General features: G+C 38.3%; 1 protein-coding gene and 4 long non-coding RNA genes across 9 annotated transcripts in view; 3 read left to right on the forward strand and 2 right to left on the reverse strand.

The window, feature by feature from the left end:
* LOC126987225 (uncharacterized) overlaps positions 1-22,438 on the forward strand; it is a 65,061-nt gene that overhangs the window by 18,229 nt on the left and 24,394 nt on the right. The window lies entirely within an intron of this gene.
* LOC126987222 (uncharacterized) lies at positions 464-3,382 on the reverse strand. Its single transcript, XR_007740435.1, has 4 exons — positions 3,234-3,382; positions 2,792-3,097; positions 2,421-2,668; positions 464-2,298 (listed from the first exon to the last, which is right to left on the reverse strand). It is a non-coding gene; the product is annotated as an uncharacterized LOC126987222 (long non-coding RNA).
* On the forward strand, positions 3,851-4,761 carry LOC126987221 (uncharacterized). Of its 2 annotated transcripts, none has more exons than XR_007740434.1 (2): positions 3,851-3,976; positions 4,039-4,761. It is a non-coding gene; the product is annotated as an uncharacterized LOC126987221 (long non-coding RNA). The 2 variants fall into 2 exon arrangements; XR_007740433.1 differs by having other exon boundaries at positions 3,885-4,007.
* LOC126987215 (trithorax group protein osa-like) lies at positions 4,297-21,765 on the reverse strand. 4 transcript variants are annotated; one of them, XM_050844028.1, is made up of 3 exons: positions 14,316-14,391; positions 8,613-8,753; positions 4,297-7,246 (listed from the first exon to the last, which is right to left on the reverse strand). In XM_050844028.1, exons 2-3 carry the CDS (start codon positions 8,664-8,666, stop codon positions 5,393-5,395), a joined length of 1,908 nt encoding a protein of 635 aa, XP_050699985.1. In that variant the 5' UTR covers positions 8,667-8,753; positions 14,316-14,391; the 3' UTR covers positions 4,297-5,392. The 4 variants fall into 4 exon arrangements, with proteins under 4 accessions (XP_050699985.1, XP_050699984.1, XP_050699987.1 ...); XM_050844027.1 differs by lacking the exons at positions 8,613-8,753; positions 14,316-14,391 and adding an exon at positions 21,430-21,765; XM_050844030.1 differs by lacking the exons at positions 8,613-8,753; positions 14,316-14,391 and adding an exon at positions 21,054-21,382.
* On the forward strand, positions 8,976-10,454 carry LOC126987229 (uncharacterized). Its single transcript, XR_007740444.1, has 3 exons — positions 8,976-9,493; positions 9,681-9,773; positions 9,959-10,454. It is a non-coding gene; the product is annotated as an uncharacterized LOC126987229 (long non-coding RNA).

The raw sequence follows: 22,438 nt of genomic DNA on the forward strand, positions 1-22,438 counted from the left end.
CATACATACATACATAGGTCACAATCGTACACATGTGAATCTTCAAAAAACGCACACGAGGTTAAGATTATACGTACATGTGTGTTTTTTGCATAGGTACACACACACACACACACACACAACCTGCATAGTCCAATTCCTGATGTCATAAAACGCACATATGTGTATTTATCTGACTACACACACACACACACACACACACACACACACACACACACACACACACATACATGGGTCAGAATTTGTATATTATTTTTTTTTCTCTACTTTCCTTTCCCCTCCTCCTCCTCCTCCTTCTCCTCTTCTTCTTCCTCCTCTCTTCTTCTCCTTCTATTAATATGATTGAGTGTGGGAGGAAGGGAGAAAGCGAGGTGAGTGTGTGTGTGTGTGTGTGTGTGTGTGTGTGTGTGTGTGTGTGTGTGTGTGTGTGTGTGTGTGAGGAAATACGGGGTTATACAATATATGTGTGTGTGTGTGTGTGTGTGTGTGTGTGTGTGTGTGTGTGTGTGTGTGTGTGTGTAACCTTAAAACACACACACACACACACACACACACACACGGAGGGCAGAGAAGATTGACCAAAATAGAAAAGGAGGAGGAGGAGGAGGGGGAAGAGGTGGAGGGGGAAGAGGTGGAGGAGGAGGAAGAGGGGGAAGTGGAGGAGGAGGGGGAAGAGGAGGATGGGGAGGAGGAGGAGGGGAAAGGAGGAGGAGGAGGAGGGCACTGTGCCAACCTCCTCCTCCTCCTCCTCTTCCTCCTCCTCCTCCTCCTCCTCCTCCTTTTCCCTCTTCCTCGCAGTTCCAAGTACACACAATTTCAGACCCATGTCATCACACACACACACACACACACACACACACACACACACACACACACACACACACACACACACACACACACATTCCTTTGCATATGAGTAAATTTCCCCTTTCGTTCAGTTCTCACTAAATAATAATAATAATAATAATAATAATAATAATAATAATAATAATAATAATAATAATAATAATAATAAATTCCTCTGACAAATCGCTTTTCTTCATTTCTTTTTTCCTTTATATAAAAAAAAAAAAACAATTTCTTTCACTAATTTCAGACATACAATAACTTCATTTTATCACACACACACACACACACACACACACACACACACACACACACACACACACACTATACAATCCCTTTTACAATCTCTTCTTCCTCCTCCTCCTCCTCCTCCTCCTCCTTCCTTTATAAATGAGTCAATTAGTTTCAATCATCATAAATATCACAACACATAAGCCTTATTCAAACATACAAATCATTTTCTTAGTATATTCCTTTACAAATGAATATATACTCTCCTATTCCTTTACAAATGAATCAACACAATATTTAGTTAAGTTTCCTTCATTATATTCCTTTACAAATGAATATACAGCACCTCGGTAAAGCACACACGTAAATGGCAAAGTTTTCATCTTACTCCTTTACAAATGAATCAACGCAATAATATATATCTGTTTTCTTTATAATACTCCTTTACAAATGAATCCATACTGTAAATACCTCAGTTTCCGTTCAATATATTCCTTTACAAATGAATCAACACAATATATACCTCAGTTTTCTTTATAATACTCCTTTATAAATGAATCCATACTGTAAATACCTCAGTTTCCGTTCATTATATTCCTTTACAAATGAATCAACACAATATATACCTCAGTTTTCTTTATAATACTCCTTTACAAATGAATCCATACTGTAAATACCTCAGTTTCCGTTCATTATATTCCTTTACAAATGAATCAACACAATATATACCTCAGTTTTCTTTATAATACTCCTTTATAAATGAATCAACACTATATATACCTCAGTTTTCTTTATAATACTCCTTTACAAATGAATCAACACTATATATACCTCAGTTTCCGTTCAATATATTCCTTTACAAATGAATCAACACAATATATAGTTAAGTTTTCTTTATAATACTCCTTTACAAATGAATCAACACTATATATACCTCAGTTTCCCTCATTATATTCCTTTACAAATGAATACATAACTTGATAAAACACCTCTTCTTAATACCTTAGTTTTCTTCACTATATTCCTTTACAAATGAATCAACACAATATTTAGTTAAGTTTCCCTTCATTACATTCCTTTACAAATGAATATACAGCACCTCGGTAAAGCACATATGTAGACAAGCTAGTTTTTATCATCATATTCCTTTACAAATGACTCAACACAATATTTAGTTAAGTTTTCCTTCATTATATTCCTTTACAAATGAATATACAGCACCTCGGTAAAGCACACACGTAAATTGCAAAGTGTTCTCCATCCTAATCCTTTACAAATGACTCAACACAATATTTAGTCAAGTTTCCCTTCATTATATTCCTTTACAAATGAATATATAGCACCTTGATAAAGCACACACGTAAATTGCAAAGTGTTCTCCATCTTAATCCTTTACAAATGAATCAACACAATATATATCTCAGTTTTCTTTAAAATACTCCTTTACAAATGAATCGATACTATAAATACCTGTTTTCTTTATAATACTCCTTTACAAATGAATCAATTACTATAGATATCTTAGTTTCCCTTCAATATATTCCTTTACAAATGAGTCCACAACTCTTGCATAAAGCACCTCTTATAATACCTTAATTTTCTTCATTAGATTCCTTTACAAATGAATCAATTACTATAGATATCTTAGTTTCCCTTCAATATATTCCTTTACAAATGAATCCACAACTCTTGCATAAAGCACCTTTTATAATACCTTAATTTTCTTCATTAGATTCCTTTACAAATGAATCCACACTATAAATAGCTTAGTTTTCCTTCATTATATTCCTTTATAAATGAATAGAGAACACCTTTGTAAGCACCTCTATTAATACTTTAGTTTGCTTCAAAATATTCCTTTATAAATGAGTTCAAACACCACCTCAGTAAGGCCTCTACAGACAGCTTAAGTTTCCTTCATCTTATTCCTTTACAAATGAATACAAAAGAACTTGCAAAATAACCTCAAACAACTCAATTCTTTTCAATATATTCCTTTACAAATGACTTCAAACACCACCTCAGTAAAGCCTCTATATAGCTTAAGTTTCCTTCATCTTATTCCTTTACAAATGAATACAAAAGAACTTGCAAAATAACCTCAAACAACTCAATTCTCTTCAATATATTCCTTTACAAATGACTTCAAACACCACCTTGATAAACCTTCTATAAACAGCCCAGTTTCTTTCATTCTATTCCTTTACAAATGAATCCACACAACGCCTCCTTAGCACCTTAATAAATACGTTAGTTTATCCTTAGTAGATGACAACCTTGTATAGCTTCCTTTAGGTATGAGAATCAGTTGGTCTTTATTCCTGTGTGACAACCTGAAACATCACTCCTTTGTGTGTGAGAATCTGAGAGTGGGTTCCTTTGCATATGATACCCTGTCACTCCCTTCCTTTGTATATGATTAACTTTTCTTAGTGTTCCTTTGCATATGATTAACTTTTCCTTGTGTTCCTTTGCAAATGATTAACTTTTCTTAAGGTTCCTTTGTATATGATTAACTTTTCTTAGTGTTCCTTTGCAAATGATTAACTTTTCCTTGTGTTCCTTTGTATATGATTAACTTTTCTTAGTGTTCCTTTGCATATGATTAACTTTTCTTAGTGTTCCTTTGCAAATGATTAACTTTTCTTAGTGTTCCTTTGCAAATGATTAACTTTTCTTAGTGTTCCTTTGCAAATGATTAACTTTTCTTAGTGTTCCTTTGTTTATGTTTAACTTTTCTTAGTGTTCCTTTGTATATGATTAACTTTTCTTAGTGTTCCTTTGCAAATGATTAACTTTTCTTAGTATTCCTTTGTATATGATTAACTTTTCTTAGTGTTCCTTTGTATATGATTAACTTTTCTTAGTGTTCCTTTGTATATGATTAACTTTTCTTAGTGTTCCTTTGTTTATGTTTAACTTTTCTTAGTGTTCCTTTGCATATGATTAACTTTTCTGAAGGTTCCTTTGCATATAATAACCTTTAACTTTCTTCCTTTATAAATGAGTAACACTTTTTATTCCTTTACTAATGAGTCTAGCACTCCCTTTAAAAATGACGGTCTATTTTCTTCCTTTATAAATGAACTTACAACTTTATTTCTCCTTACAAATGAATCACCCACTTTCTTTTCCTTTACAAATGAAAATCTATTACTTGCATTTCTTTTCTTTTTTTCTTTTCTTTTTTTTTCTCCGTCATTTTCATTATTTTTAAAACTTTATTTCGTTTTTATTTCTTGTTGTTGTTTTTCTGAGCTTATTTTCGTACATTATTTTTCTCCTTTCTTTTTTAATTCCTTTTTTTATTTCTATTTCTTCATTTATCAATTTTCCTTTACTTTCTTTCTATTAATCTTTATATATCTTCCATCTTTTCTGTTTTGTCTTCCTTCCTTCTAGTTTTTCATTTTACTTTTTTTTCATAATTATCGTTTTTTTTTCATATTTACAACTTAAAAAAATGTTAGGTTTTTTCAACATCAAAACATTTCATCTCCTTATCTTTGGCTTTTATTTACAATCACGAACAATAAATAAATAGCGACACACACACACACACACACACACAAATATATATAAATACATTTCCTTCATAAAACTGTAATACAACTTTTTTCATCTTTTCCTTCCATTCATTAACTTCAAAATATTTACACAAACAAAAAAATATAATAATAATAATAATAATAATAATAATAATAATAATAATAATAATAATAATAATAACAACACATGTATTCCTTTTCTAAATCATTCATTCATTCATTCACTAACTTCTTCCTGTCATTCTATTTACAACAATATATAAATCTTTTTTCATCTTCAATGGTCAAAAAAAATGACACAAAAATTGATTATTCGACTATTTTTTCAATTATCTTCCTTATTATCTACGTATTGAAAGGGGGGTGGGGGGAGGGGTGGGGGTTGAAGGGGGGGGGGGGCGAAGTCAGCAGTTTTTGATTCAGCAGGCAACTTCTAGCACGGTAGGGGAGGGGGGTTCGAACTGGGGGGAGGGGCGAGAGAGTACATCAACCAGTCAGCCAGTCGGTCAGTTCCAACAGCCAACCGATCAATCAGCCAACCCTTTAGTCAGCAAGTCAGTCATTCCGTCAGCAAGTCAGTCAGCAAACCAGTTATTCAGTCAGCAAACCAGATATTCAGTCAGCAAACCAGATATTCAGTCAGCAAGTCACTCATTCAGTCAGCAAACTAATTATTCAGTCAGCAAGTCAGATATTCAGTCAGCAAGTCGGTCATTCAGTCAGCAAACCAGTTATTCCGTCAGCAAACCACCTAATTGCCTACTGCACTAACTACTGCTGACTTCAGGCTGTGCGGGCGCCGTCTCAGCAGATCCCTCCGCTGGTTCACCGCTCTTCACCGCCTCCTTCTGGTCCGTTTCCATCTTCTCTTCACTCTTCTCCGTCTTCTCTCCCTCCTGTGTAGTGGTACCAGGCGTAGGAGTCGTAGGGGGAGGCGCTGCGGGATCCTGATTAGCGGTAGGAGGTGGAGGAGGAGGAGGAGGAGGTTGAGTGTTCTGATCCTCCTTCAATGGCGTTGTGGCCTTCTCCTCTAACTTCGATATGGCCGCGTTTATTCCCTTGATCACCGTTCGCCTGGCCTGTCTCACATCGTCACAGCCATCAGGGTCCACGTTGTCAAGTTCCAACAGCGCTCTTGTCAACATCTCATCCAGGTAGAGGAATTCGCGGTCCTTCTTCCCGCCCTTGTATTCCTCAACTTTTCCCACGAGGTCTTTCACAGTAGCGCTAACCCTCTCGATCTGCGCCATTCTCGGGTCCTTAGGTACGGACGGCTGGGGTTCCGGAGGTGGGGCTTCCTGTGGTTGAGGCTGCTGGGGTTGAGGTTGCTGGGGTGCCTGGTTCTGGTTCTGGTAGGGGGGTATCCCGTGCGGTTCCGGCATCGGCATTGGGACAGGGTGCGGGATTGGTTGCTGTGGTGGTGGTGTGGGTTGGTGGGCCTGCTGGCGCTTCTGTCGGGGCATTGGTTGAGGTTGTGGTTGCTGCTGGGGTTGTTGTGGCACTGGGCGGGGTTGTGGGTGTGGTTGAGGCTGTTGTTGGGGTTGTGGGCGGGTCTGCGTCCACTGTGGAGGCGCGGCTGGTCTGGGCTCCTGGTCTATGGGGTCATCACGCCCCTCGACAAAGATCGGAATGTTTCTCACCACACTAGGCCTCTGTCCACCCCGCTGAGGCTCCTGCTGGGGGTACTGCTGTGGAGGGTACTGCTGCTGCCCGCCGAACTGCCACTGCTGCTCTGGCTGAGGCTGTGGGGGGTAGAAACCAAGGGGAGGCTGCTGCTGCTGCTGTGGATGTGGGGGAGCTTGGTACTGCTGCTGGGGGGGTTGCTGAGGGTACTGCTGTGGGTATGGCTGTTGGTATTGCTGCTGGGGCTGTTGGTACTGCTGCTGGGGCTGTTGGTACTGGTGTTGGGGATCTGGCGACACGAACGGCCTGGGGACTGTGTTGAACTTCGCCGGGAGAGGGGAGTACTGCGGGGACGTGGAGGGCTGGGGGACGGTCGGGGCTTGTGGTGTGATACTGATCTTTGACACGAATCTCTGGGGCTGTTGTTGCTGGTTCTGCGCTGGCTCCTGACCCTGAACCTGACCTTGTTGCTGCTCTGCCATTTCCGGGGGAGCTGACGCACACCTCGAGTTCCTATTGGACATTCCGCTGTTGGTTCCATGCTCCGTGGCATCAACCGCGGATGTCGTTCTAGTGGGTCTGTTGTTCATGCATCCTTCACCCTCCTGTGGTTGTCCCTGCGTCGGGGGTCCTACGGGGGGCTGCTGCTGCTGGGACGGTGGCGGGGGGGCCTCAAACCGTATAGGAATCTCATGAGGAACCCCAGACTGCTCACAGGACCCCGAGGACCCCTGGGACATCCTATCACCGGCTCCTGAAGGGTCAAACGTGTCATCTTCGGAGGTTCCACTCATGGCTGATCCACCAGAGTGCCTGCGCTCCCGCCACGGCCCTGCGCTGCCCCCACGACGACCCAGGGTAGCGAAGTGCGGAGCGTGGGACATCCTAGCGGCGAGATCCTTCATGTCCTGGTCGTCTGAGAGCCAGGAAGGGACGCGGAAGTGTGGGTGGTGAGGGTGTCGTCCGCGGAGTGTAGGGTCGTCACCGCCTTCGTCAGCCTGGAGAAAACGGGAGAAAGAGAAAATGGGTTAAGGATGACTGCTGTAGATTGGACTGTGAGGGGATTTAAGGAGTTTGTGGAGGAAAGGAAAGGAAGAAAAAATCGAAATGAACGGAAATGAAGTAAAGAAAATGGAGTGAGGTTACCTGCTGATGATTCTTGTGTTAAGGGAAAGAAAGTCGTTTGGGAAGCGGGTGAGAGAAAATGGGTTAAGGATGACTGCTGTAGATTGGACTGTGAGGGGATAAAAGGAGTTTGTGGAGGAAAGGAAGGGAAGGAAAGGAGGAAAAATCGGAATGAACGGAAATGAAGTAAAGAAAATGGAGTAAGATTACCTGCTGATGATTCTTGTGTAGAGGGACAGAGAGTAAGGAAAAGAAAAGAAAGTAAGATAAGATAACCCTAACTCCTCAGTCTCAAGAAAACGAAAGAAAGAAAGTGAGGTTGAGGTTGCCCGCTGAAGTCATGTCTCGTGAAGGGAAGAGTAAAAAAAAAGCGAAGATAATGTTGATGATGGGAAAAAGAAGATGGGATGCGCTTGTGTGTTTTGATGTTAATAAGAGAAGAAAAGGAAAGGAAAGAAAGATATATATAAAAAAATAATGATAATGGAGGATAGTAAATGGGGTGAAGTTGGTTGCTGTAGATTTTTGTGTTGTGAGAGAAAAATGTATATGGATTTTGATGAGAGAGAGAGAGAGAGAGAGAATTTACCCGCCCTTTTATCATATGTATCTCATGTTTAAATAAAGAGAGAGAGAGAGAGAGAGAGAGAGAGAGAGAGAGAGAGAGAGAGAGAGAGAGAGAGAGAGAGAGGGGGAATGATGATGATGACGATGATGAAGGAAAGTAAATGGAATGCGGTTGTTTGCTGTAAGTGATTGTGTTCTTATAACGAGGGAGAATTGATATTTTTTTTTTTTTATGTTGGAAAGATGATGATGATGATGATGATGAAGGAAAGAAAATGGAGTGAGTTGTTCTTATATTCTTCACGAGGAGGAGGAGGAGGAAAAAGAAGAGGAAGAGGAGGAGGAGGATAGGCCTAAACTTTTTACGAGGGACACAAATCCGTGATAAGATTGAGAGAGAAAATGAGATGGCAAGCCTCTCTCTCTCTCTCTCTCTCTCTCTCTCTCTCTCTCTCTCTCTCTCTCTCTCTCACACACACACACAGAATACAAAATAACATCAAAATACGAAGAAAAACAAAAGAAAAACGACGAAGAAAAACAAAAAATGAAAAAGTTACCCACAAATAAAGAAAAAAACGAGAATTGAACGATTAAAAAACAAACAACCAAACCAAACAAGCAAACACGAACTACCACAACAGGACATAATTGCTTAATGACCCCACCTACCGCTCTCTTAATTGGGCCTCGCTTGGTGGGCCGTGATAGACTGGCCGGCCACATTACGACACTCCTAATTAAGCCGTCCAATCCAAATTTGTCACAATATAAAAACTGTTCACTTATTTCGTATCTTTCACCCTGTAATTGCTGTGGGGAAAGTTTTGTTAATGTATTTTTTTAACTGCACATACAACTGTGTTTTTAAATATATGGTAGTCAATCTTTCTATTTTGATCTGTAATTAATAAAAATGTCTATGTCCCAAATTTTCACTACTTATGTTATGGTTGTTTTTGAAGTGTAGTTCTTGTATATAGTGTAAGATGCTGTTCACACATATATATATTTCACTGTTAGGCTTTCCGTTAATCTGTAAAAGAGAATGTCACTGTTTACATCCCAATTTTCACTGTTTTATGTCCCAAATTTTCACCACTTATGTTATGGTAGTTTTTGAAGTGTAGTTTTTAGTATAGAGCAAGATGGTATTCACATATATTTATTTCACTGTTAGTCTGTTAATCTGTAAAATAAAATGTCACTGTTTACATCCCAATTTTCACTGTTTTATGTCCCAAATTTTCACTACTTATGTTATGGTAGTTTTTGAAGTGTAGTTTTTAGTATAGAGCAAGATGGTATTCACATATATTTATTTCACTGTTAGTCTGTTAATCTGTAAAAGAGAATGTCACTTTATATCCCAATTTTCACTGTTTTATGTCCCAAATTTTCACGACTTATGTTATGGTAGTTTTTGAAGTGTAGTTTTTTGTATAGAGTGTAAGATGGTATTCACATATATTTATTTCACTGTTAGGCTTTCTGTTAATCTGTAAAATATGTCACTGTTTATATTCAAATTTTCACTGGTTATGTTGAGTATAGTTTTTTTGGGGTAAATTTCGTATACAGATCGTCAGTTGCTGAGTATATGTGTTCTACTGTTATTCCAATTTCCACTGGTTATGTTGAGTATAGTTTTTTGGGGGCAAATTTCGTATACAGATCGTCAGTTGCTGAGTATATGCATTCTACTGTTATCCCAATTTTCACTGGTTATGTTGAGTATAGTTTTTTGGGGGGTAAATTTCGTATACAGATCGTCAGTTGCTGAGTATATGTATTCTACTGTTATCCCAATTTTCACTGTTTATGTTGAGTATAGTTTTTGGGGTAAATTTCGTATACAGATCGTCAGTTGCTGAGTATATGTCTTCAACTGTTATTCCAATTTCCACTGTTTATGTTGTGTATAGTTTTTGGGGGGTAAATTTCGTATACAGATTGTCAGATGCTGAGTATATGTATTCAACTGTTATTCCAATTTCCACTGGTTATGTTGTGTATAGTTTTTTGGGGGTAAATTTCGTATACAGATCGTCAGTTGCTGAGTATATGTATTCTACTGTTATTCCAATTTCCACTGTTTATGTTGTGTATAGTCTTTTGGGGTAAATTTCGTATACAGATCGTCAGTTGCTGAGTATATGTATTCTACTGTTATTTCAATTTTCACTGGTTGTGTTGAGTATAGTTTTGGGGGTAAATTTCGTATACAGATCGTCAGTTGCTGAGTATATGTATTCTACTGTTATTCCAATTTTCACTGGTTGTGTTGAGTATAGTTTTTTGGGGGTAAATTTCGTATACAGATCGTCAGTTGCTGAGTATATGCATTCTACTGTTATTCCAATTTCCACTGGTTATGTTGTGTATAGTTTTTTGGGGGTAAATTTCGTATACAGATCGTCAGTTGCTGAGTATATGTATTCTACTGTTATCCCAATTTTCACTGTTTATGTTGTGTATAGTTTTTGGGGGGTAAATTTCGTATACAGATCGTCAGTTGCTGAGTATATGCATTCTACTGTTATCCCAATTTTCACTGTTTATGTTGAGTATAGTTTTTGGGGGGTAAATTTCGTATACAGATCGTCAGTTGCTGAGTATATGCATTCTACTGTTATTCCAATTTCCACTGGTTATGTTGTGTATAGTTTTTTGGGGGTAAATTTCGTATACAGATCGTCAGTTGCTGAGTATATGCATTCTACTGTTATCCCAATTTTCACTGTTTATGTTGAGTATAGTTTTTGGGGGGTAAATTTCGTATACAGATCGTCAGTTGCTGAGTATATGTATTCTACTGTTATTCCAATTTCCACTGTTTATGTTGTGTATAGTTTTTTGGGGGTAAATCTCGTATACAGATCGTCAGTTGCTGAGTATATGTATTCTACTGTTATTCCAATTTCCACTGTTTATGTTGTGTATAGTTTTTTGGGGTAAATCTCGTATACAGATCGTCAGTTGCTGAGTATATGTATTCTACTGTTATCCCAATTTTCACTGTTTATGTTGAGTATAGTTTTTTTGGGGTAAATTTCGTATACAGATTGTCAGTTGCTGTCAATGCTGTGTATATGTATTCTACTGTTATTTAATGCTTCTATTGATCTGTAAATTGAAATATGTATCACTTTCATGGATAATTAACGGCATAAAAATCTATCTCTAAGGTTCAGAAATTAATGTCCATATAAATTATACTGTAAATCTCTCTAATAATCTGTTAAAAATGTCGAAATGTAAAAAAGAAGTAATATTATGTAGATTTTTTAATACTCTGTTTTTAATCAAGTTGGTTCAAAAATCAATGTCCATATAAATTCTACTGTAAATCTTCCTAATGACGGGGGCTTCGTGGTGCAGTGGTTAGCACACTCGACTCACAACCGAGAGAGCCCGGGTTCGATTCCCGGGCGGAGTGGAAAAATTTGGGCGGCTTTTCCGATACCCTACGCCCCTGTCCACCCAGCAGTGAATGGGTACCAGGTATTAATCGGGGGTTGTGTCCCGTCTCCTGGGGTCTGTTCCCTTCTCCTATAATTCCTTCCCCTTCTGTCTCTCTCCGGCATATGACCACAGATGTTGCGCCGACTAAACAAAACTTTCTTTTTCCTATATATTTTTCTTTCCTTTCCACTAAGTCTAAATCTTATTCTCATCGCTTCATTTCTTTTCATTTCCTTTCCTTAATATTTTCCTTCATTTTTTAACCGTTTCTTTTATTTTTCTTCCTTTTCTTGTGTTGCGTCGAGTCAACGAAACTTTCTATCTTTCTAGGGATTTGTAAAATGAAGGTCAAAATTTAAAAAAAAAAAAATATTAGAAGTAATGTTATGTAGATTTTTTTAATATTCTGTTTTTTAATTAACTTATTTCCGTGTAAAGTTCAGAAATTAATGTTCATATAAATTCTACTGTAAATCTTTCTAAACTAAAAAAAAAAAATGTCAAATGTAAAAGAGAAGTAGTTATGTAGATTTTTTTAATATTGTTTTTTTTAATCAAGTTCTTTCCGTGCAAAAAAAATGTCGAAATGTAAAAAAAAGTAATGTTAAGTAGAATTTTTTTCATATACTGTTTTATAATTAAGTTTTTTTCCGATTTCCGTTTGAACAATCTGACTTTCTTTTCCTCTTTCATTAACATTCCGGACACGTTCTAGAGGCTTCGTCACCACCACCACCACCGCCACCGCCACCATCTTTCCCTGTCTGTTCCTTATGTCATCCTCGCCTGACAGTAGCGCTATGCAAAGGTTCTGACGTCACTTTCTCGTTACGTCACTTTCATCACGCAACACGATTGATTCAGCAACGCAAACACGCACTCTTACGAAACGCTCCTTGGAACACGAAATATTGTCTTTTGCGTGTTGTTTATTTTGGAATGGTCGATTTTAATTGGAAGCACAACTAGCGAGATTTTCACTACGGAATACATATTTATTTTATTTTGTCTTTATCAATACAAGTATTTCTTAATTGGGAGCATTTTGGAATGGTCGATTTTAATTGGAAACACAACTAGCGAGATTTTCACTACGGAATACATATTTATTTTATTTTGTCTGTTTATCAATACAAATATTTCTTAATTGGGAGCATTTTGGAATGGTCGATTTTTTAATTGGAAACACAACTATCAAAATTTTCACTGCGGAATACATATTTTTTTTATCTAACATTATATTTTTGTCTGTTTATCAATACAAATATTTCTTAATTGGGCGCATTTTGGAATGGTCGATTTTTTAATTGGAAACACTATCAAGATTTTCACTACGGAAACATTTTTTTTTATTTAACATTATTTTTGTCTGTTTATCAATACAAATATTTCTTAATTGGGCGCATTTTGGAATGGTCGATTTTTTATTGGAAACACTATCAAGATTTTCACTACGGAATACATATTTTTTTTTAGACATTTTTTTTCTCTGTTTATCAATACAAATATTTCTTAATTGGGCGCACAACTTCTATTCATTGTTTTCACTACGGAACACAAAATTATGGTGCACTGGGAACACACAAATTCTATTGAAACTCGTCTTCACAACACTACACAAATTTGAACTAGAATAGGTTGATATTTCTTTTGTTTTTCTTCAGTGATTTCCAAAAAGCATGAAAAAAAGTTACTAGAATCAGGAATTTCCACTCAAACACAAATTGTCAAAACTTAATAAAACAGAACCCAAATTTTGGACGATAAACGGCTTATATGTATTTTTTTTTCAGTTATTTCTACGCAGTATTTTGGACTAACACCAGTTTATATTTTTGTCATTTCTACAATGCATCAAAATTCTGTCCAGGAAGTTCGGAAAATTCAATTCAAAACACAAACTATTTTCTGTAACTTCTAAAATGCATCAAAATTCTGTTCAGGAAGTTCGGAAAATTTAATTCAAAACACAAACTATTTTCTGTAACTTCTAAAATGCATCAAAATTCTGTTCAGGAAGTTCGGAAAATTCACTTCAAAACACAAACTATTTTCTGTAACTTCTAAAATGCATCAAAATTCTGTCCAGGAAGTTCGGAAAATTCAATTCAAAACACAAACTATTTTCTGTAACTTCTACAATGTATCAAAATTCTGTTCAGGAAGTTCGGAAAATTCACTTCTAAACACAAATTGTCCAAACTTTTCACAACAGAACGCAAAATTTTGAGGAAGTTATATTTTTCTACAATTTTTCACATTACACAAAAAAAATGCCAATAGTTAGAAAAATCACTTAATGAACTTTTTTTTACTTAACTTTTCAGAACACCGGAAAATTTTGGGTCTAGAATCATTTATATATATTTTCCTCTCTTTTTCAGTATATAATTCCGTAATGCATCAAAATTCTAAAAAACAAAGGTTAGATTTTTTTTTCAGTAATTTCCACAAAACACCAAAAAAATAGGAGTAAGATTCGGGAAAGTCCAGTTTTGGTTCACTTTTCTTACGCAACTCGACGACTATTTTTGAAACGCGTCTTTGTGTGTGTGTGTGTGTGTGTGTGTGTGTGTGTGTGTGTGTGTGTGTGTATGGGGCTGGTAATGTCACTCCCCTTATAGATTGTGTGTTCCATTTCAATTCATTTCGTTCAATTTGACATATCATTTTTTTCTCTTCCTTCCTTCCTTCTTTTCTTAAATTCTCTCTCCTTCTTTCTTTGTAATTCCTTCCTTCTTTCCTTTTTCCTTCCTTTCTAATCTGTATTTCTTTCCTTCCTTCCTTCCTTCCTGCTCAATTCCGTCTTTCACCACACACACACACACAAACACACACACACACACACACACACAACACGCTATAACAAAACCCGTATGTATGTGTGTATGTATGTGTGTGTGTCTTCACCTGCGAACACACACACGCACACACACTCAGGTAACCTCCACCAGAGAGGGCCAGACTACAAGTGCCAGAAGGTTTTGGCATCATACCCCTCTTCTTCCTCCCCCTCTTCCCCCTTATCTTCCTCCTCCTCCTCCTCTTCCTCTTCTCCTCTCTGACACCCACGCCTCCTCCTCCTTCTACCAGCTTCTTCTTCCTTCTTTTCTCTTCTCTCTCTCTTTCTTTACCCCAGTTTCTTCCTCCTTTCCTCCTCTTCCTCCTCCTTCTTCTTCTTCTTATTCTTCTTCCTCCTCTCGACACCCACTCCTCCTCTTCCTCCTCCTCCTTCTTTCTCTCTTTTTAACTAAGTTTCTTCTTCCTCCTTCTTCTTCTTCTTCTTCTTCTTCTTCTTCTTCCTCCTCCTCCTCCTCGTCTTTCATCTACCTCTTCCATCACCCACTCACTACTTCCTCCTCCTCCTCCTCCTCCTCCTCCTCCTCCTCTTCCTCTTCCTCCCTTCTCACCTCCGGGAATCCCAACCTCCACCTTTACCTCCTCCTCTTCTTCTTCTTCTTCTTCTTCTTCTTCTTCCTCCTCCTCCTCCTCTATCTACTTTTTACATCAATCTACGGTACTACTTGCAACATCCTCCTCCTCCTCCTCCTCCTCTTCTTCTTCTTCTTCTTCTTCCTCCTCCTCCTCCTCTTCTCTTTAGCCAGTCATCTCTACTTCTCCATCCACCTACCTATCTCCTCCTCCTCCTCCTCCTCCTCTTCTTCTTCTTCTTCTTCTTCTTCTTCTTCTTCTTCTTCTTCTTCTTCTTCTTCTTCTTCTCTTCCTCCTCCTCCTCCCACATCTCTGCACCCATACTTCCTCTTGCATTCCTCTCTCTCTCTCTCTCTCTCTCTCTCTCTCTCTCTCTCTCTCTCTCTCTCTCTCTCTCTCTCTCTCTCATGGAAGTTTCTCATAATTAACCTTTTTTCCTCTCTCTCTCTCTCTCTCTCTCTCTCTCTCTCTCTCTCTCTCTCTCTCTCTCTCTCTCTCTGGGGTTTGTTTACATTCGATTCTCTTTTGTTTTTCCGCCGAGAAGGAAATGCAGCCCTCCCATTGGTCGAGCCGGGAAGGGGGCGTGGCTTAGGGCAGAGAGGCGGCCTGTGATTGGCGGAGAGATCGGTGAGTGTTATTTTTCGTTATATTATTGTTATTGTTGGTTATTTGTGGTTGTTGTTGTTGTTATTGTTGTTTTGGGAGTGTGTGGAAAGTGTGGTTGAATTTTCTGATGTTTTTTTCTTTATTTTCTTGTTTTCTTCTTTTTCGCTGCTTCCTCCCTTAAATATTTTCTTCATTTTTTTCTTGTTTTTTTCTTTTTGCTTTCTATCTCTTCCTCCTCCTCCTCCTCCTCCTTCTCTTTCTTTTTCTTTTTCTTATTTTCCTCCTCCTCCTTCTTCCTCCTCCTCCTCCTCCTCTTTCCTCTTCTTCCTCCTCCTCCTCTTTCCTTTAAATATTTTCATCTCTTTTTCTTTCATTTTTTATTAATATTTTGTTTTTCCTTATTCCTCCTCCTCCTCCTCCTTCTTCCTCCTCCTCCTCCAAGTCTTCCTCTTTTCACTTAAACTCATTTACTTAAACAAACAAACACAGGAACCATGCACTTACGAAACACACACACACACACACACACACACACACACACACACACACACACACACACACACACACACACACACACAGGTGGGAAACTTTGATGAATAAGCAGGTATGTGAGAGAGAGAGAGAGAGAGAGAGAGAGAGAGAGAGAGAGAGAGAGAGAGAGAGAGAGACTACAACTAAGAAAACCAGAGAAAATAAATAATAATAGTAACAACAACAACAACAACAACAACAACAACAACAGCGTAAAGGGTTTCGACACAGAGCTAAATTATGCGTAAGAGGAGGAGGAGGAGGAGGAGGAGGAGGAGGAGGAGGAGGAGGGTGAAGAAACTGACTTTGCACTTCTCCTCCTCCTCCTCCTCTTCTCTTCCGTTTATACCCATTTCTTCCTCTTCTTCTTCCCCCTCCTCCTCCTCCTCTTCCTCTCTTCCTATCTAATCATTTCTCTATCTTATACTTCTTCCTCTCCTCCTCCTCCTCTTCTTCTTCTTCTCCGTTTATACCCATTTCTTCTTCTTCTTCCTCCTCCTCCTCCTCCTCCTCCTCCTCTCTTCCTCTAATCATTTCTCTATCTTATACTTCTTCCTCTCCTCCTCCTCTTCTTCTTCTTCTTCTTCTCCGTTTATACCCATTTCTTCTTCTTCTTCTTCTTCCTCCTCCTCCTCCTCCTCCTCTCTTCCTCTCTAATCATTTCTCTATCTTATACTTCTTCCTCTCCTCCTCCTCTTCTTCTTCTTCTCTTCTCTATTTCACATTTCATCTCTCTTCCTCCTCCTCCTCCTCTTTTTACTTATCAATATTTCTCTCTTCCTTCTCTTCTCTGTCTTCCTCCTCCTCCTCCTCCTTATCCCTTTCCATTTCCTCCTGACCTTTCCTTACCTCCTCCTCCTCCTCCTCCTCCTTCGTCTTCTCCATATTTATCTTCTCTCCTTTCCAATTCGTCCTCCTCCTCCTCCTCCTCCTCCTCCTCCTCCTTTTTCACTCTTCCTCTCTCTCTCCCTATCTGGACTTTTCTCGTTATCTCTTCCTCCTCTTCCTCCTCCTCCTCCTTCCCTTGTTTTCTTCCCTTGCTAACCTAATATATTCCCTTCTCCTCCTTGCTCTTCCCCCCCTCCTCCTCCTCCTCCTCCTCCTCGGTAGCCTAATTTAGCTTCCCTGTTGCAAAAGGTGATGTACACACACACACACACACACACACAGAAATTGGTAACCATGATATATTAAAGAAGAAAAAAAACATCCACGAGAAGAAGAAGAGGAAGAAGAAGAAGAAGAAGAAGAAGAAGAAGAAGAGGAGGAAGAAGAGGAGGAGGAGGAGGATAAGTTGAAGAGAAAGAAAAAGAATGAGAGAGAGGGGAAAAAGAGGAACAAGAGGAAGAAGAAGAAGAAGAAGAGGAGGAGAAGAGGAAGAAAAAGACGAAAGGAAACAACAACAAAAAAAAAGAATGAGAAGAAGAGGAACAAGAAGAAGAAGAAGAAGAAGAGGTAGAATTTGAATAAAGAAAAAAAATGAAATGACAGAGAAAGAAAGATACAAAGAGGAAGAAGAAGAAGAGGAGGAGGAGGAGGAGGAGGAGGAGGAGGAGGAAGAGAAGGCGTGGGAGGGACAGACAGACAGAATGGAGAGACGGAGAGAAGACTGGAGGGAAGGGAGGGAATGTTCCTCCAACCCTATCCTTATACGGAGAGAGAGAGAGAGAGAGAGAGAGAGAGAGAGAGAGGGTGGAGTCGCTTATAAGAGTTTGGAGAGAAAAAAAAAGAAGTTGGAGGTAAGATTGTTTCCTTCCTTATTTGGTATCAAGTTTAAGTTTAAGTTCTATTATTTATTATTATTATTATTTTTATTATTATTGTTGTTGTTGTTGTTTGTGTGTGGACTTGATCTTGATTTTCCTGTTTATGAATGTGTGTTGCAATCAATCTCTCTCTCTCTCTCTCTCTCTCTCTCTCTCTCTCTCTCTCTCTCTCTCTCTCTGATATACGAGTTTAAACCACAACATTGGGAAAGAGGAGGAGGAGGAGGAAGAAGAAGAAGAAGAGGAAAAGAGGAAGAGGAAGAGGAGGAGGAAAATAAAGAAGAAGAAGAAGAGAAAAACAAACAAAAAAATAGATAAATAAAGAAATATAAAGAAATAAGGAAATGACGAAGAGAAAGAAAGAAAAAGAAATAGAAAAAATTGGAAGAAAATAATTAAAGAAAGAAGGAAAAGGAGAAGTAAAGAAAGAAATGAGAGAAGGAAGGAAGGAGAGAATGAATGAAGGAAGGAAGGAAGAGAAGAAAACAGCAAAATGTCAATAACTTAGAGGAGAGAAAGAAAAGGAAGAAGTAGAAAAGAGAAGGAAAGGAAGGAAGGGAAGGAAGGAAGGAAAGAAGGAAGAAAAGGAGACAAAAGAAGGAATAAGCAAAATGACAATAAGTTATAGAAGAGAGAAAAGGAAGAAGAAAAATGAGAGAAAGGAAGGAAGGAAAGAAGGAACAAGCAAAATGTGAATAACTTAGAGGAGAGGGAGAAGAAAAGAGAAGGATAGAAAGAAGGAAGAAAGAAAGGAAGGAAGGAAGGAGAGAAAAGAAGGAACAAGCATAAAACCAATAAGTTAAAGAAGAGAGAAAAGGAAGAAGAGAAGGAAAGAAAGAAAGGAAGGAAGGAAGGAAGGAAGGAAAGGAAGAAGAAAGGAAGGAAGGAAGGAAGAAAGGAAGAAAAAACAATAAACAAGAAAGGAGAAAAAGACCAAAGGAAAAAAGAAAAGAAAAAAATAAAGAAAAATAAAGAACGAAACAAGAAAGAAAGAAAGAAAGAAAGAAAGAAAGGAAGGAAGGAAAGAAGGAAGGAATAAGCAAACAAATCAATAAACAATAACGAGAGAGAGAGAGAGAGAGAGAGGTAACTTGCCCTCCACCCATCTTACGTAAGGAGGAGGAGGAGGAGGAGGAGGAGGAGGAGGAAGAAGAGGAGGAGGAGGAGGAAGAAGAAGAGGAGGAGGATCTTTCATATTTACCCGTTTCTCTCTCTCTCTCTCTCTCTCTCTCTCTCTCTCTCTCTCTCTCTCTCTCTCTCTCCTATTGACAGATTAGATAAGGTTCAATGGTAGTAGTAGTAGTAGTAGTAGTAGTAGTAGTATTAGTAGTAGTAGTAGTAGTAGAGAGAGAGAGAATACCCTTCCAATAACACTAATTATCAAACAATAAGAAAAATAACATCAATTATATTTATTTTCGTCACTTCAAGGCTGAGATAATTAGAGAGAGAGAGAGAGAGAAAGGTCTGAAGTCTCTCTCTCTCCTACTACTACTACTACTACTACTACCACTAATACTACTACTACTACTACTACTACTACTACTACTACTACTACTACTACTACTACTACTACTACTACTACTACTACTACTACTACTACTACTACTACTACTACTACTACTACTACCACTACTACTACTACTACTACTACTACTACTACTACTACTACTACTACTACCACTACTACTACTACTACTACTACTTCTACTACTACTACTACTACGACTATCTTATTCTAACCTTCAATATCTTTCCTCTTTAACAACAACAACAACAACAACAACAACAAGGTCACGTGACTCATTTTCCTTATAAACTCTCTAAGGCATCTGATCCTCCTTATAAGGCGATTCGATCCTTCTCGCTCCTTATAGATAGATGCGATTTTGTTTTGTGTTTTTTTCCCCATAGTAATTTGTATTCGAATATTTTATCACGATTTTATTTATTTATTTGGTTTATTTGTTATTTTTTTTAGTGTATTTTCTTGGTTATTGTGATTTTCTTTATTTTTTTCTTTATTTATTTTATTCCTTTTTATTGGGATTCGTATTTATCATGTTTTTATTATTATTATTATTATTATTTATTTTATTAAGTGATTTTATTTATTTCTCATTTTTCTTTATTTAATTTTCCTTCACTAACTTTTTTTTTTCATCTATTTCACAATTTGCATTATTTTTTTTATGTTTTATTATGTCTATTTTATTCAATTTCTTTATTTCCCATTCTATCTCTTTATCTTATGTCTTTATTTTCCTTTATTTCTTTATTTCTTTTTATTATTTAATTTTATCTCAGTCCCACCTCTCTCTCTTGCTTTCTATCTCTCTATTTATTTATTTATTATTATTTCCTCTATTTTTTTCTTCTATGTTTCACCTCAAACAATAATACATAGAATAAAAAATCGCCCTGTTTTTCGTCCACCCAAAATTATGTTATTTCACCCAATTTCCCCCATTTTGGCGTCACTTCAGAGGGTCAAACATCAACCAAAATGAACATCAAACATCCACACACACTTCCCTCACCGTTAAGTAATTTCCAAACATCAATAAAACGAGAAAAACGAGAGAAATAAACGAGAAATCAAACCCAGTTACTGTTTTTTCGTCCATTTTGGTTCCACACACCCGCCTCTTCCACCTCGTTTTTCTCCACATTCAGATCTTCCACAAACACCTCCATCCACCCAAAACAAACACCAGACATCCACACATACTTCCACATCACTGACGTTTCCAAACACCGCCCAGAAAGTAAGAAAAAAAGGAAAAATAAACACCAACCATCTCGACTTCCGCCATATTGAATCCACACACACCCTTATTTAAACTCATATTTCTCCACATACAGCCATTTCATCCACACATCCACCCACCCAAAACAAACACCAAACATCCACACACACTTCCACATCACTGACGTTTCCAAACACCGCCCAGAAAGTAAGAAAAAAAGGAAAAATAAACACCAACCATCTCGACTTCCGCCATATTGAATCCACACACACCCTCCTTTAAACCCATATTTCTCCACACACAGCCACTTCATCCACAAATCCACCCACCCGAAACAAACACCAAACATCCACACACACTTCCACATCACTCACGTTTCCAAACACCGCCCAGAAACTTAGAAAAACAGGACAAATAAACATCAACCATCTCGACTTCCGCCATATTGAATTCACACACCTCCATATTTAAACCCAAATTTCTCCTCATCCATCCACTTCATCCACACATCCACCCACCCAAAACAAACACCAAACATCCACACACACATCACATCCACCTACCTTAGTAAACATCGCTTAAGGACTGAGAAAACACGAGAAAACTAACATCAATCATTCCTTCTTTCACCATCTTGAATCCACACACCCTTATATAAGCCCATATTTCTCCACACACAGCCACTTCATCCACACATCCACCCACCCAAAACAAACACCAAACATCCACACACACCTCCACATCACTCACGTTTCCAAACATTGCCAAGAAACTAAGAAAAACGGGAAAAACAAACATCAATCACATCCACTTCCGCCATCTTGAATCCACACACCTCCTTATTTGAACCCATATTTCTCCACACACAGCCGCTTCATCCACACATCCACCCACCCAAAACAAACACCAAACATCCACACACACACCACATCCACGTACCTTAGTAAACATCGCTTCGGGGCTGAGAAAACACTCATTAAAAAACATATCCCGTCCACCAGCACCGAATCCGCGGGGCTTCTTCGAGTCCAAATCCTGTCTAATACCGGTATGAAAGCGGTCTCTATCGAAGGGTCTCGAGAACTTGTCCTGGTCTCGACTTAGTCCGTTAAAGGCGGGGGAGAAGGACATACTGAAGTGAGAGAGTGAGCTAGCTTTAAATATAGGTACAGGTCTCTCTCTCTCTCTCTCTCTCTCTCTCTCTCTCTCTCCGCCCACACACGCACACACAACAGCCTTCTCTCCGTCTCTCCAGAACTCTCTCGTCTTCTCTCCAATGTTCTCTCTCTCTCCCTCTCTCTCTCTCTCTCTCTCTCTCTCTCTGGTTTCTCTCTCTTTCGTCCAGTTTCGATTTTCATTTTCTTTAATTTTCTTCATTTTTTCTTCGTTTTTCTTTTGTTTTTTTGTCTTATTTTTGTTTTGTTTTGGTTGATTCTCTCTCTCTCTTTCTCTTTCTCTCTTTCTCTCTCTCTCTCTTTCTCTCCATTTCGTTCTTTCTCTCCGATTCTCTTCGTTCAGTCTAAGCCACGCCCCCTTCTCTCTCTCTCTCTCTCTCTCTCTCTCTCTCTCTCTCTCTCTCTCTCTCTCTCTCTCTCTCTCTCTTTTCCAGTATATTCGAGAGAGAGAGAGAGAGAGAGAGAGAGAGAGAGAGAGAGAGAGAGAGAGAGAGAGAGAGAGAGAGAGAGAGAGAGAAAAATACCATCATCATCATCATCATCAGTCATATACACAAAGGCCTTTCCCAACGTACTCTAACTTCCTCTTCTTCTTCTTTATGCTCGAAGCTCAATGAAATGGCCGACCGGAAAGAGACCCCTCGTATAAATATTTACAATCCTACCCCTTGTAAAAAAGCACTTATTTACAACTTCTATTATTAATATTGCCTTGTAAATATAAATAAAATAACGTAATATAGATTTTTATTAACTGTTATGCATCTTATTAC

The sequence above is a fragment of the Eriocheir sinensis genome, chromosome 64 (genome assembly GCF_024679095.1).
Source record: "Eriocheir sinensis breed Jianghai 21 chromosome 64, ASM2467909v1, whole genome shotgun sequence".
Taxonomy (NCBI): domain Eukaryota; kingdom Metazoa; phylum Arthropoda; class Malacostraca; order Decapoda; family Varunidae; genus Eriocheir; species Eriocheir sinensis.

Coding starts and splice junctions, on each gene's coding strand:
- LOC126987215 (XM_050844027.1), bottom strand. CDS start 21,621: ATGTCCTTCTCCCCCGCCTTTAACGGACTAAGTCGAGACCAGGACAAG. Junction 7,247..21,429: donor CCGAAGCGATGTTTACTAAG/GTACGTGGATGT, acceptor CGTTTTCTCCAG/GCTGACGAAGGCGGTGACGA.